Below are 16398 nucleotides of genomic sequence, written 5' to 3'. Positions count from 1 at the left end.
AGACCTCTCCTCTCACCTGTTGCTCCCTTTAGCTATGTATTTCAGTAAATTCACCAGTTCTGCTCCCTATTGTCTCCCCACCTCCACCCATCTCTGACCTCCACCCTGCTCTTTTTTTTTTTAAACATGCATTCATTTATGCATACAAGAACTGGCCAGAGGTGCAGTGGGTGAGAGGATTCACCAGAAACAGAGTGGGGAATAGAACAGGTGGATTGACCGAACACACTGCTGATAGGAACAGCAGCGAGACAGGTCTGCTGTCCCTTGTGGGTCAGCTCCCCGGGCAGGGATCGAACTCCTGCTGCAGTGGCTGTGGCTAGTTTCATAGTGCTGCCATTAACCCCTTGCACCACCAGGGAGGCCCTTACACCCTGATCTTCTACACCAAAACAACAATGTAAACATTTTTAAGTGACCAAGAATGAGCAGAAACAAAATGTCCTCTTTAGTTTTCTAACAAGAAGCCACGCTGTACTGTATTGATTTAGCACTTCCCTTGTCCATGCTTAGTAGGTGTCTCCTCGGGACATTTTTCATTTTGTGGTTCCTTTAATCACTGACATTTACCAGACAATGTGTTGAGTACTGTTCAAGGTGTTTTACAGGTATTAATCCAAATAAATAACTGCTTTGACTCCTTTTATTAACCTCATATTAAAGACAAGGAAATATAAAGCCTGGGAGTTCTAGGTGACATTTCATTGAGCTAGTCCATTATTTGTGACAGCATTGGATTCATTTCCAAGCTTTTCTTTGGGGAAGGGTGAGACATAAAGGATGCCGTGATCAATGCTTCTTCCATGGTAGGAGAAAATCTTAAGTTGGGGCTGTCATGGGGATTTACTGACTGCTGGATTTTTTTCATTACATGTAAAAAAAATATTTATTGAAGATTTTTATTCTGGGAACTGGGGTATAGGTTCAGTTCCTGAAACATACTGTAGAGGCAAATCTGGAGGATTCACCACACAGAGTGTGAGCAGAACAGGCAGACTGATTAAGTACATGGTGAGGGGTCAGCAGGTGAGAGGAGCAGCGTGCTGTGCCATGTGGTCATCTCCCTGGCAGGGAACAACTTGTGCTGAAGCTGCTGAGGCTAGCTTCTTAGTGTTGTGCTTTTAACCTGTGGCGCCACCAGATGATCTTTTAAAACTCATTTCTGGGGCCTCCCTGGTAGCCTAGAGGTTGTCTTGGCTCTATTCACTGCCTGAGTTCAATCCCTGGCTAGGATCTAAACCACATATAGCACAGCGGACCTCTCCTGTCTTGCCTGCCGTTCCCCTCAGCAGTGTTTCAGTGGGTCTTCCTGTTCTGCTCCCCACTCTGGTTAAGTGCCCTCACTCCCTGCACTTTTGGCCTCACCCCAGTTCTCCTATACAAAAAAGAAAAAAGAAGACAAAAACTGCCTCATTCCTCTAAGGCTATGACACTAGATCAATCACTGAATGGCAGGGCTATCTTAAGTATGAATTCGCATGACACAAATATGCATGACATGCTGCAAGAATGCAGTAATGTTTCAGAAAGCAGTGTAACTTGGCCACTGCCACAGGCTCTGCCAACTAGGAGCTACGTGGTCTCGGGAAAGTCACTTAACCACCTCTGTGACCCAATCTCATCTGATGTGAAATAAACTGTCTCATCAGGTCACTGTGAGGAGTCCATACCTGTAAAGCTTAAGACTGGTATTTGAAACAGAAAATACATATTAAATGCTGACTACTATCAGTTGTTTAAAAACTTCCCAATAAGAGATTCATTTGCTAGAGGTAGCTCTGGTGCAGAATTACAATGACCAGAGCCACCTCTGGCATTTATGTATTCAGCATGTTCAACTTCTAAACATTTAAGTATTCTCATTGTGTTACAAATGGATTTTGAGGGCCCTACCTGGTGGCACGATGGGTTAAAACACAGCACTGTGGGGCTGTCTGCTGCCACTGTAGCATGAGTTTGATCCCAGCCAGGGAGTTGACCCACATGGCACAGCAGACCTCTCCTATCTCACCCAACAGTGTACCTTGGTCGGTCTGCCTGTTCTGCTCCCCCGTCTCTGGGGGAATCCTCTCACTGTCCCCGAGTTCTTGTATGTATAGGTAAACAGAATCTCTTAAAAAAAAATTCTCCACAAGTTGGCAGAAGGAACTGGAGGTACCTGGACAGTGACCTTGCTTACAATTATGACATCTAGAAAAGCTCATGCCCTCGGAGGATCCCAAGTTCTATTCCAATGGGATCTGGGGCTATTTTACTGTTGCCGTTGAGGGTCCTAAGTGAAATGTATAACAGATTTCTAAGACAGGTAAGCCAGAGGCCATGTCTCTTCTGGATTCCTCCTTCCTTCATGTACCTTTTGCCTATTTGGCCCCAGGGTTTAGAAATGCAAAAGTGAGCTCTGGGTCACACTGGACGTGTCCACTTTTCATTACCAACACAGCTTCATCCTCAGGAAAGGATGAAAAAGGGCAGGTGAGGAGCATGCAGAGAAACAAATGAGCATGTAAATGGGAAGGATGTGGGCAAGTGCAATGATGAGTCCTATCTGGTTGGGACATAAGATTGTAATTTCAAATCCACCATTTTCCTGGTGGAAATGCATTTGCTTCCGATGCCAAAGTTCTCACCACACACCTGTCTTGATGGCAGTAACTGTGGTCTTGGTCTGAGTCAGAAACAAGATTCCTGCAGTAGGGAAATGTTCTGCACAGATCACTTGAGCAGGCCCTAAAAGCTGAAATACTGAGGTAGATGTCTTAGTATTCATTGAGCCCCTCCTAGATGCCAGATAAATGGTTTCTGCTCTAACAGAACTGCCAGTTTCAGCTGGAAAGTGACCTTATTATTTAAAAAAGTTTAGTGTTTGTTGCCCAGTGGTGGTGGTGGGGGGAGTGGAAAGGATGAAAAATAAATTTTAGGGTTTCTCTGGTGGCCTAAGGGCTAAATCTTAACGTATTATCACTGCTGTGGCCCAGGTTGGATCCCAGGGTCAAGGAGCAGACCCACATGGTGCAGACCTCCCGTCTTCCAACTGCTCTCAACAGTTATTTCAATAGATCCAATTACTTCCCAATGTCTCTGGTGAATCCTCACTCCACTTCTTGTGTCTAAGTTAAAATGAGCAGATACACAAAGTTCTAGATGTTCAATGTGTGGACAAGGTTGCTGGGCTGTTCAGTGCCCAGTCGAAAGGGAGGAAACACTTCCAACACTTCACTGGGTTGGAACTACATTCACTCTGCTCAAGAGCCAGATTCCATTTACTGTGAGGGAGGGATTCTTCCCATTTCTCCCTGAACACTTCAACTCTATATTCCATTGTTTTTAGCACATTAAACCATCCTAGCTTTCATAAGCCCCACTCAGCTTCAGTGATGGTCGCATTTACCAAACTTACACATCTACCTTATGGAGTTGCCACAATCACCCTGATGAGGTGTGTGCCTATTTAATCTCTCCAGAAAAATGAACCCTAGTGTTTATTTTGCCCTCGACCACAAAATATTAGAACTAGCATTTAGTCCTAGGTAGGAAGTCAGACTTAAAAGTACTTATTCATGCAAAAGCTGGGTACAGGATAGAGGTGTGTGTACAAGAGGATTCACCAGAGACAGTGTGGGGAGGACAGGTTTTTATTAAGATACTACACCAAGAGGAACAGCAGGTAAGACAGAAGTTTGCTGAATCATGTGTGGGTTAGTTACCTGGCTGAGAGCATTGAATTCAGGCTGTGGAGGTGACAGCGCTGATTTAATACATAGGCCCTAGGGAGCCCATCTTAACTGTCTTAACCATAGCATTCATAAGTGCTAGAACTTTCGCATACCATTCACCCAGATTCAATCATTATAAGCAATGAAAGCTTTTCAAACTGCAGGCTCCATAAATACTGCAATGTTCCAGGGCCAGTGGTCATTCCTGAGCACTGGGAAATGGGGCACTTCACACCATCATTTGCTAGACCACTTTTCCTCTTATGGAGACAGACAGGTCCCACAGTTTAGGCCTCCCTGGTAGACTTGTAGTCCCAGTGCTGTCACTATGTCTCGAGTTCCATTCCTGGCCAGGGAACCAGCCCATGCAGTGCAGCAGACCTCTCCTATCTCCCCATAGCAGTGAATTTCAGTCAACCCATCTTTTCTGCTACCTACTCTGGTGAATCCTCTCACCCCTTGCACTTCTGGCTTATACCCCAGTTCTCCAAGGCAAAAATCTTTAAAAAGAAAAATTGTTTACTATGGCTTATAGGAAAGTTCAAAATACAAACTCTTGCTTGGACAACTCTTCTTTGAAGATTTATTTATGCATACAAGAACAGGTACAGGCCAGGGTACAAGGCACGAGAACTCACCATAGACAGTAGGGAGCAAAACTTGCAGATCTACTGAAACTCACTGATCAAGGGAGCAGTGGGTGGGCCAGGAGAGCTCAGCTACCTGGCTGGGGATTTAACTCATATTGCAGCGGCTGCAAATAGCTTCATAGTGCTGTGACTTACCCCCTTGTGTCTCCAGGGATGCCATGACTGGGCAATTCTTTATGGACAAGTATAGGAAGCTCCCAGAATTTTTAAAGGAAGCTTAAAATTGAGCCAGAAACTGACTCATCAGTGTATTAGAATTGCTTATGCAGAACAATGTTAGATGGTCTAACTCAGCCTTAGAATTCCTTGTGCATTCACTGTATGTTCTCTTGCCCTGTCCTAAGGCTGTTAAGTGACCAAACACATTTTGTTTAGTGTTACACATGTACACTAAACAGGAACAAACTTAAGCTTCAGATCATGCCTTGCCACCAACTTAAATACTGCATTTCTTTCTTCAGACACTCAAAATTTTAAGGAATGGCAACTCAGCAGGGGAGGGGTGAGGGACTGAGGAAGAATGCAACTGGGCAGGAATTGTGCAGTCTTGCCTGGGTGAGCAGGAGTGGCAACACTGGTTACAGATTGTTATCAAACATGCTCTTTAAAACCTATCTTTAGTACCTGCTTTGTGTTCCCTTGTCCCACTAAGCTAAACCCAGTTTAAGTTGTGCAAGGGTCTGGGGTATTCAGGGACCTGCTCCATCCCAAACAGGTCACATTTAATAAGTTCTCTGACATGTTGAAACTGAGGTAGAGAAATTAATCCAGGAAGCAGGGACTGGAAACAATTTCAGTTTACATGGAGTGGGAATGACAAGGCTTGAGATGTATTCTAGGTATGGGGGGACCTATGAAAGGCATACAAAGCCAAGCTTCAGGTATAGGAAACCCAGGCTTCAGAACCTAAGTCTCTGCAGGCCAGCCAGGGGTATCTGGTCTTTAGCCTTGGGACAGGGAACTGACTTTCCAGTACTTCTGAGTCTTGGGTTCACGCAGCATTAGTTATTCCGTGCAAACTGAAGCAGACTAAAACATCTGAGAAGGGCTTTAAATCAGGTTGAGAATACCAACTGCGTGGATTCTCTAGGCCCCTTAGATCAAATAAAAAGGAGACCAGGCCTCCGTGGGCAGATTACAAGGAACCTGCGGAAACAGAGCAGAGCACATTGACTAAATCATTATCAGGCCTGGGAGGTATTTCTCATGCTTGATGTCACTTGTATCTTCTGTTGTAGGCCATGGACTCCTGCCTCAAGTCACACTGGGTTAAACAGGACATTATAATTCTTGAACCAAGATCAAAGTTTTCTGCTCACCTAAAGGCAATGAAAGTGGTGCTCCTGCCACTTACCCCCTCCTCCCTCCCTAGAGCTCCCTTAAAACCCAGTACCCAACTGTGGGGGTAGCCACAATACCTTTTTTTTTTTTTTTACCTGAGCCTGGCCAGTGGACAGGTCCAAGAAGCTGCAGTCTGTCTGCCTGCCAAGGTAAATTCTTGACATCTAGATGAAGCAGGTCCTTGGGGCCTATCCTAACTAGCTAGAAGGCCCATGAGGCAGACGGCAAATGCTAGACAATCTCAATATATGCTGTCAATTCAGGTTGTCAATAGTACCGTAGACTGGGCGGCTCATAAGTAGATGTTTCTCAGTTCTGGAGGAAGTCTGAGATGCGGGTGCCAGCATGGCACGCTTTGGTGAGGACCATCTTCCACGTTGCAAACTGCCAACTTCTTGTATCCTCGCGAAGTGAAGAGCAGATGGGGCAAGTAGGCTTTCTCGGTTCTTTTAAAAGGGTCTGATCCCATGAGATCATCAATCCTAATGACCTCCTGAAGATGCAACCTTCCCACTACCATAATATGGGGGAGGGGGGTTTGACATATTTTAAGAACATTAAGTCCATTAACACATACCTTGCCCCCCGCCCCCCAATGTGCAAACGGGATTTAAGATGTCCTAGAATTTGCTAGCTCACCAGCTATTTGGTTATTTGATTATCAGCCAGGTGGAAGCTACGAGCGCAACATGGGACTCCATTATCCACCTGAACCAGGACCAAAGGGTAATGCAAAAGTGAGGAACTAAGACCAGCTAGATGTGCCACCACCTTACCACCAAAGACCCTTGCCAAAGATTAAATCCCCATGACAGAAAGCCCTGCTAACTTACTCAATGACCTCTTTATAAAAGTGAACTCACCTCACCTCAGAAAATGTGAAAGGCCCATCTCATTAAAGATGAAATATGACAGCAAAGCGAAATACCTGTAAAGCAGCACTGTGGATTTGAATCCTGGAATCTGAATCCCAAATCTGAGCTCTCAGAACCCTGTATTCAAACCAGGATACTTCCATGTTTGTCACATCAAGGTGAACTTACTGTAACCTCCCCCAACCTCTCATATTTCTGGGCAAAGCACTAGAATCAACCGTTTAGGGTAAGATTTAGCTCTCTGGACCCTCCCTGGTGGTGCAACGGAGCAGGATGCAGCACTGCAAGCTGGCCGCAGCCACTTCAGTGCCAGTTTGATCCCCAGAGGTGAGCCACATGGCGTGGCAGACCTCTCCTGACCCGCTCACTGCTCCCCTCAGCTGTGTACTTTGTCCATCTGCCTGTTCTGCTCCCCACTCTGACTCTGGTAAATCTTCTCACCACCCCTGCACTTCTGGCTTGTACCCCAGCTCTGTGTGAATGAATAAAATCTTTAAAAAAAAAACAACAAAAAAACACCATACCTACATTCTTGGAACTTTCCTGAGGGCACCTACCTGATGTTGAGAAGCTAAGGGGATTCACAAACTGAAGCAGCAAGCTGATTGTCAAGCTGTTGCTCAGTAAGACAATGGGATGAAGAGGCCATCTCAGGAAACCCAAACCACCTATTACCAACCCCCAATTTCTATTTTTTTAAAAAAGGTTTAAGCATACAAAGACTAGGGTACAGGCCAGAGGTGGGGGGCGCGCGCGCACATGAGAAGCCTTATCAGAGACGGGGGAGCAGAACAGGTCTGCTCTGCCTTGTGGGTTAGCTCCCTGCCCAGGGACTGAACTCATATCACAGTGGCTGGAGATAACCTAACAGTGTTGAGACTTTAAGCCCTGCATCATCAGGGAGGCTCAACCCCTAACTTTCAACTCAAGGTCTTCTTTCACCCTTTAGGCAGCCCCAGCCTACCACCCCAATCAGTTTTTTTGAAAGCCTCTTGGGTTTTCCTATAATTTACTAACTGGGCTGCGTAAGGAAAAAGCACTAGCAATATAATCATTTTCAGGTTTTATCTTTTTAATCAGTTCCTTGAAGGACATCCTAAACACTATATGAGACACAACAGAATATTTTTCTTCCAGTATTTAAAAAAAATGACATTCACAAATATTTTTAAGAAAGTTCTATATAATCAGGGCGTTGATCTTGAGTAAAAAAACATAGCTAAGTAATCATGATCTTGATGCAGTTTTCTTGTACATTCGGAAGAAATTGCTTCCTAACCTTGTGTGCAGGTTTTTAAATGTCTGCAGATGCACATTAAAAAAAAAAAAAAAAAAAAGCCTGGCCATTTTTTGCCAGAACCAATAATCCTGAGAGCCCAAACTAATGAACTAGTAAAAGGAAAAAAATAAAAAAATGCCCAGACTCTACAATGTCCCAGAATTTGTCTTTAAAATGGGAGAAAAAAAATTTAAATACACATGGAGCTTTCTAAAAGGTCTTAGGCAAGCTACCTTGGGAGCTCAATTCAAAAATAGAGGTTGATGTACCAAAACAGATGTTTCAGTGCAGCTCCAAAAATCTTTAAAATACAGCCATTTGGAAGAATGATCCTGGATGAGAAGTTTTATTCCTTGTGTATCTGAGAACAGTAAGGAGGACAATAGTGATGTCAGGAAGAACAGGCAAATGTGCTCACCTCCCAGGGACAATTAAAGATGCTGAGGATTAGACAATAGGGACACATCCCTCTTTCTCCATGCCCAGTGGACTATAGGGGAGACAGATTTCCAGACATCCGCTCCATGTTGTTCCCCAAGCAGACTAGCTGTGATAAGCACCCAAAAGAGGCATGGGAGGTCTAGAAATGGTGCCAGGAAGGCCAGGTGAAATCATGTGCAGACAGGAGGAAAGGTGAGGAGTACAACAAGGCTGGCAGACAGGTGTAGCAGCATACAAGTCTCACCTACATTAGGTGTGCATGCCTCATCTCAGTTGTCATAATTGTCTCTGTAATTCCCTCCTGAGTAGCGGTCATAACCACCCTGGCTTCTGGGAAAAAACACAGTTGTGTTAGAGGAATGTCATCATGTACCAACTAAATACACCTACAAATCCTGCGAATACAACGTAAGCTTTAATACAACATCTTAAATACAGAATTTACACATAACCTTAGCCACAGTAAATTCACTGCAATTATCCAACATGATAAACATGGGAGAGTTATGTGACTGTAAAACTTATGAATGCATTGCATTTAATTGGAGAACTACCTTTCATACTTTTAGTTTTATCACCAACTGATAAAAGAAACACTGAGCATGTTATGGTTATGGTTCTTTTTAGACAAGTAGTACCGAGGAGCATAACCCAACCCCTTGGCAACCCACCTGCCACCATAGTCTCTGGACCTTCCATATCCATATCCGTATCCTCCAGGTCGACTGTCATACCTGCCACTCCCATAGCCTTGGTCCCCACCACCTGCAGAACAAATGTTTAAATGGTAGTTACCCAGACACTGGCCATTAACAGGTGGCTGTTGCCCAAACCCCATGACTGAACTTACCACTGCACTTACCTCTAGAATAGCTACGACCACGTCCATGAGCCCCAAAGGCACCCCCTCTGGTTCCTCGGGCAGATTTGCCCGCATGGTCCACACGTATCTGACGACCATCCAGAGACTAGGTGTGGGGAGACATAAGGAGGATGGGTTGGCGGTCAGACTGGGCAGTGGTAAGGGAAGAGTGGGCAGGGCAGTGGGCAAAAGAGCCCAGAAACTCCTGTGGGCACCAGGTTCTGGGTGCCATGTTCCAGAAAGCCCCTTTGACCAGAATGGCATTATTGGGAACTATAAAAATCCCACAAAATGACCTGTATCCACCGTGTTCCCCTGCTACTACTTACATCTTGACTGAACTCAGGCTGAGTTCTCCTCCCCACTCCTCTAAGCTGCCCGACTATTAGGGCTAGACAGACACCTCTCTTGGTTTGAGGCTTCAGAGTCCATCCCAGAAGACTCACGAGGTCCTCTCCGGGCCAGGCCCCAGGTCTGCAGACTCTACTACCTAAGCCCAGGGCAGGTCAACAATCCACGGGTGGCTTCTCGGCCTCATGCAGGACCAGTCGTCGCCTCCCAGGCAGCCCGGCTCTGTCTGCCGCTGCCCTCCACCCCCTAGAACAGAAGGCAGTCATGCTCCTGTGAGTGGGCACTGCAGGGCTTGGTGGCCGCGCTGCCCCTAGCAGACAGAGGGGAAAACAGAAAGAATGGTGGAAGTGGCAGATGGGGGCAGGGCCCCTATGCAGGCAGGAGGCCTCACCTCTCCATTCATGGCTCTCATGGCATCTGAAGCATGCTCTGGATTGGTGAAGGTGATAAAGCCAAAACCCCGGGATCGCTGAGTCTCCCGGTCCTTGACAACGACCACTGGGGAAGGAAGGGGAGATGGTTAAGAGTGAAGCTAAGGTGCAAGGAGTGCCAAGTATAGAACAAACCCCTTTTGATGGCCCTGCATGAGTAATGAGGTTCTTCTCAGTATAAGCCTACAACTTTAAGATGAGAGGAAAAAAGGGAGGGGGATTTGTGAAGCCTGGGGTCCTGGTCGTTCTCCCACTATTTCTTGAAATGAGAACGTCCCTAATCACGGGTTTGATCCACATTCTCACCCTCAGAGATGGGTCCAAAGCTGCTGAAGTGGTCTTCCAGAGCCTGCTCATCGGTGTTGAAGTTGAGTCCGCCCACGAAGAGCTTCCCTTCTTCAGAAGACATGGCAATGAGTCCTGTGCGGAGAGTATGGAACAGTAGAAATGAAAGAGGTCGAATTAAGGATGAAGAGAAGCAAGGGGGAGAGAAAAGACGCCAAAAAGGGACAAAACAAGGTTTAATCAAGGAAACGGCATGTAGAAAGTAATCTGCTGGGCCCGCACAGCTACACAGCCATTTGGGGGCTGTCTTCGCGCATGCCCACAACACACCCCGCCACCACGCCCGTCATTTTGTGCCGCCGCGCAGGCGCAGAACATCCTCGCGTTTCCTCCGCGCCCGCAGAACAAGATGGCGGCGATCACGTGGGAAGAGGAAAACGGGGGCCCCCTTAGTTCTCGGATGTCGCGTGGTCACTGCCGCCATCCACGCCGCGAGCCTTGCCCGGCATCCCTCGCACTCGGATATCGTGCCCTTGGTTACCTCGGGCAAAAAGTTACAGCTCCGAGCAAAGGGGTCCGCCCGCCGCCGCCAAGTCCCAGCCTACGTGTCGGAAGCCGCTACTAGCGGACTTCGCTCTTGCCGCACGGCGCGCAACCGAGACGAGGAGCAGATGCTCCGCACAACGTACCTAGAAGTTCGGGAGTGAAATTGCCAAAAGAACAGTCGCTGCCGAGGAGCCGAGAGACTGGGGAGGTTGCCGCGCGGGAAGACGCTTGATAAAGTGTACGTAGCGGATAACGTCACGGAACGTCTACCCGCGGAAGCGCCTACGTGCGTGTTCATTGGTTGAGGCCAGCGAGGGCGGTGTGCACGGAAGTGACGACTCTGCTGGGGGAACAATGCGCTCGGCGCGCTTCTGAGCGTTTGAAGTGAGCGTTGTGCGCAGGTGCACGTTCCACAGTTCAGTGTTTTTTGTTCTTCCGCGCTCGACCCTCATCTCCTTCCCCTTTCGGTTTGAACGTCACCCCAACATCCCTGACGTCATTTCCCATTAGTTCTGATGTCTTTCTCACTAGCTTAGTAGGCTTCTTTCCACTAGGTCCCCTGACGACAGTTACCATTTCCCCAACACCTTTTTCATCTTGTAATCCTCTAACCTCATATCATTCAAGAGCCCAACATTTTATCCCTCAATGTCAATGAGGGGATTATCCTTTACCTTTCATAAAAGATCAGGCCCCTGTTTGCTAAGTGTCAGTCCTGACCTCTATATTTTGGTGTTTTGTGTGCAACGTCTAGCCGCCAGTCCTGGGACCCTTTCCCCTGGCATCATCCTTGACTTCAGCCGTCATTGTTATCTGTTAACCTTCCGAAGCCAGTCTCTTGGTTTTCCGGCTAGACTCCGGAGCTGCCTTCTACAAAACAGAAGGCTCTAATAATCAGAGGGTATAAATCCCAAACCACAGGAAGATTTTTGCTGTCACACACAAAGGACAAAGGTAGGTGAGCCCTTCGTCCAAAAAGAGAACTTTCACGGGCTCTTGCTGGTGCCACAGCGGGTTAAAGCACAGCACTAAGAAGCTAAAGCCACTTCTGCATGAGTTTGATCCCAGCCCCGCACGGGTGGTGACCCACAAGGTGTGGCAGACCTCTCCTGGCCCACCCGCTGCTCCCCTAGCAGTGTACTTTGTCAATCGGTCTCTTCTCCCCACTCTGTCCCTGGTGAATCCTCTCATCACCCCTGCACCTCTGGCCTGTACCCCGGTTCTGTATGCATAAATAAATTAATCTTAAAAGAAAAAAGGGAACAGTACACAATTACCTTAACTGAAGCAAGGACTGTCTGTGCCCACTGCCCACAGCTTTGTCTGGTCCAGCCTACAGAATGTTTGAACTACCTTTCCAATGAATGGATTTGTCAGGCTTTTCATTTCCAAGCTCCTCAGTAAGGAGGGCTAGTTTGCCCTTAGGGACTCATCCACAGAAGGGATTTGTCCAGCCTTTTAAGGAACAGTCTGCTGAACCCAGACTGTATTTGTTAACTTTTGAAGTACAGTGTGCTGCAACCTACAAAATGGTTTTGCCTGACTTTTGCATCCTATTTGCAGGATGAATGTGAATAAATTTCACAATGTCCACACATACATACTGGTCTTAGATAGCCCTTGAAGAATCTGAGCTCCCACACAGGAAAAGAAATATTTGTTTGTTTCTCAAAAATCCTGAGCTTTGCTCATACTCCATAGTTCTTGCCACATCATCATTTCTGCACAATACAGACCCCCCTCATTTTACTTCTTTTTTTATTCCTGTACCCAAGTATCACTCCCTTCCTGTTAACCATTTTTTTTGGACTTAATGTATATCTTTCTGCATGATTTCTTACAAGATCTGCATTTTATCTATGCTCTTAAAGTAAGTGATAGTGTCTACTATCATTTCAATATCATTGTTTTTAAGACCTATCAGTGTTGTGAGTACATCTAATCTGTCAATTGCTTCTAATGGTTGCAATAAACACCAGTATGTACAATTTACCTGCAGGCTCTCCCAACAAGGGACACAGGTTTCTCCAGCACCCATATCAACAAATGACGAGGGCCCTCTCTGATGGTGCAAGGGTATCAAGCACAGCACTATCAAGCTATCAGCCACTGCAGCACCAGTTAGACCCCCAGCCAAGGAGGTGACCAACATGGCGTGGCAAACCTCTCCTGTCTGGCCTGCTGCTCCCTCAGCAATGTATTTCAGTCAGTCTGCCTGTTCTGCTTCTGCTCTGGTGAATCCTCTGCCCCCACCTCCTTGTGCCTTTGGCCTGTACCCCAGTTCTTGCTGCAGTGGCTGCAGATAGTTTCACAGTGCTGAGATTTAACCCCTTACATTATCAGAGAGGCCCTGGACTGTTTCTTATCCTGGATACCAAAAGCCATCAACCCCTGGTGACTAGCCAGCAGTACCGATAATAGTGCCCCATCCTTTCTTCTCTGTGCGTGTCCCAATTCATTTTCCAATTTGTCTTCCAACTTGCAATGGTAAATCTTCCCTGAACAGCTTCCTGTTTCTGTTAGAAGTTGATCTTTTAGGCCTGCCTCCTCTCCAACTTTTTCCCTGCCTGTTCTTATCAGATCAGGTTATGCTCAGTAACACTGGCTTTCTTGTATATCCTTTGAAAATTGCATACATCTTTCCTGGAATTTGCTCCCTGGCCAGGGATGGACCTTGTTCTGCAGTGGCTATGGACCGCTTCTTAGTGCTGTGCTTTATTTAACCAATTGCATCACCACGGAGGGCCTCCTTTTTCTGTTTTATTGGTCTGCTTAGGCAAGTATCTATTTTTGATGGTTGTCTCAATTATTCATAACCCTTTATTATTCTAACTTTTAATGTAAGTATTGTATTCTAAAAAAAGTAATGGAAGTTTTATTGTGATTAAATTGAATTTATACTCAGAAATAACATCTTTTTAATAATAGAATATCCTTATGATATTAAACTAGATTTCTTTTTTTGAAAGACTTATTTATTTATGCATATAGAACTGGGGTATAGGCCAGAGACACAGGGGCGATGAGAGGATTCACCAGAGTCTGAGTGAGGGCTGGGAATAAGTGCTCAGCCAGCTTTGTAATGCTGCACTTTAACGCTTTGCACCACTAGGGAGAGCCAAAGTATTTTATTTACTTTTGTGTAGAAGAACTTGGATGTAGGCCGGAGGTGTGGGTGGTATGAGGATTCACCAGACAGTGGGGAGCAGAACAGGCAGATCCACTGAAATACAATGCTGAGGGGGGCAGCCGACCAGACAGTAGAGGTCTGCTGTGCCATGTGGGTTAGCTCCCTGGCTGGGGATCAAACTTGTGCTACAGTGGCTACAGTTAGCTTCATAGTGCTGTGCTTTAACCCCTTGCACCACCAGGGAGGGCTCTACATCTTTTTCTCAGATAGGTCTTTTTTGTATTGGTTCTTTCCTAGATATTTTCTTGTTATTGCTGGTATAGTGTAATACTTTTGATTTTTTTTAAAGATTTATTTATTTATTCATACAGAACTGGGGTACAGGCCAGAGATGCAGAGGGTGAGAGGATTCACCAGAGACAGAGTGGGGAGCAGAACAGGCAGATCAACGAAGTACACTGCTGAGGGGAGCAGCGGGCGGGTCAGGAGAGGTCTGCTGTGCCATGTGGTCACCTCCGGGGCAGGCGGGGATCGAACTCGTGCGGAAGTGGCTTTAGTTTTTCAGTGCAGTGCTTTAACCCGCTGCGCCACCAGGGAGGGCCATACTTTTGATTTTTATAGGTTGATCTTTTATCTAGAAATTGTGCTGAACTCTTATTAGTCCCAAAACTTACATTCCATTTCTTTTTCTTCCCTTATAATGTTGGCCAGTTGTATATTAAATTGTAGTATTGAGAATGGATATCCCTTGTTCCTGATCTTTTTTTTTTTAAGATTTATTTATTTGTGCATACAGAACTAGGGTACAGGCCAGAGGCTCAGGGGTGGTGAGAGGCTTCACCAGAGACAGAGTGGGGAGCAGAACAGGCAGATCGACGAAGTACACTGCTGAGGGGAGCAGCGGGCGGGTCAGGAGAGGTCTGCTGTGCCATGTGGTCACCTCCAGGGCAGGCGGGAATCGAACTCATGTGGAAGTGGCTTCAGCTTCTCAGTGCTGTGCTTTAACCCGCTGTGCCAAGAGGGAGGGCCCCCTTGTTCCTGATCTTAAAGGGAAGATGCATTTAAAATTTTTGTTGTAAGTTTTGTCCACAAAGCCATCATTAAGCTAAGGAAGATCTCTTCTACTCTCATTTGCTAAGAATAATTTTTTTAATTGTCATAAACAGATATTGAATCTTATCAAATATTTTTTCTGCTTTGAGGTTATATGCTTGGCCACTTTATTAACATGGAAATTCATTAATTTTTCTAATTTGGATCATGTTTACATTCCTGGGATAAACCTTACTTGTGATTTTAGAAAATACACCATTGAATTCATTCAGCTAGTGCTTTGTTAGTATTTTTGCATCTGTATTGTTAAGTAAAGCAGTTCTCTATATTGTTTTGTATGTTTCTATCTAGTTTTAGAAACAAGACTATACTAACCTTACACAATGAACTGGGGAGCTTCTGCTTTTTCCCTGTTTTCTAGAACAATTTGTACATTTGGGAATTAATTCCTTGAAGGTTTGGTAGAACTATGACTGCAAAGCCATTTGGATCTGAAACTGAAGCTTTTAGTTACTATAGGATGGGGTGTCTTTCGCTGTCATTTAGGTTTTTCTTAAGACCAAGTATATTCAAATTTTAAATTTTCTTTTGCATCAGTTTGAGCACATCTAAATTCTTGCAGATGTTTATGCTTTTCATCTGTTTTCAAATGTAATAGCTTTAGCCTCTTTCAGTGTCTGTAACTTCCCCCCCCCTTTTTTTTTTTGTTCTGCATTTGCATTCTTTTACAGCAATCCTGGCAGAGGCCTTTCAGTATTTTTAAAATAACCAGCTTTTCATTTCTTTATTCTTATTGCTTTTCTTATTCTCTACTCACTTAGTTCTTTCCTTACATTATTTCCTTCATGACCCGGAGTCATGGGTTTGTTCCTGCATTCTTTTTCCAACTTCTTGAATTTAACACTTACTGTTTTCAGTCTGTCTTCTTTGCTGATGTATTCATAGCTATACATGTCTTTGTAGTAACTGATTTTCTTGTCTCCCACAAATGTTGCATGTAGTATTATTATTTAATTCTATTTCTAAAGTCTCCTTGTCATTTCTTATTTCATCCAAGTATTAGTTATTTTACAGCTTAAAGTGACAGGTTTGTTAGGAAAAGGAGAAAAGGTACCTGTATAGCCACGGGGGGGGGGGGGGGGCAAGAGAACTGCCCAAGGATTACTTAGTTACTTCCTGAAAGTGGGGGATTGTTTAGCTTATTACTAACTTTATTGCATTATGCTCAGTATTGATACTTTGAATTTATTGATCCTTTCTTTGTGCTTTAACATGTTTTTGTAACTGTTAAATAAAAGCATAAATTAAGTCTTCTCCATTTAAATAGAGTATAAAGGTTTATCTCTCCAGATTCAAAATGTATTCTTTAGGTCTTCTTAGGAATATGTGTTTATGGCAAACATATCTTATCAATGGTTTGTCTTTGTCTTTTGTGATCTTA

At 45.1% G+C, this 16398-nt stretch overlaps 1 protein-coding gene across 1 annotated transcript; it reads right to left on the bottom strand.

The window, feature by feature from the left end:
- Positions 1–7630: 7630 nt before the first annotated feature.
- On the bottom strand, positions 7631–11005 carry RBM3 (RNA binding motif (RNP1, RRM) protein 3). The gene is made up of 7 exons (XM_004690003.2): positions 10918–11005; positions 10250–10363; positions 9904–10010; positions 9162–9267; positions 8971–9064; positions 8544–8629; positions 7631–8219 (listed from the first exon to the last, which is right to left on the bottom strand). Exons 2-6 carry the CDS (start codon positions 10350–10352, stop codon positions 8569–8571), a joined length of 471 nt encoding a protein of 156 aa, XP_004690060.1. The 5' UTR covers positions 10353–10363; positions 10918–11005; the 3' UTR covers positions 7631–8219; positions 8544–8568.
- Between the last annotated feature and the right edge of the window lie 5393 nt (positions 11006–16398).

Source organism: Condylura cristata, unplaced genomic scaffold, assembly GCF_000260355.1.
Source record: "Condylura cristata isolate star-nosed mole 26May11 unplaced genomic scaffold, ConCri1.0 scaffold00027, whole genome shotgun sequence".
NCBI classification, from domain to species: domain Eukaryota; kingdom Metazoa; phylum Chordata; class Mammalia; order Eulipotyphla; family Talpidae; genus Condylura; species Condylura cristata.
This window is presented reverse-complemented; position numbering and strand designations above follow the sequence as displayed.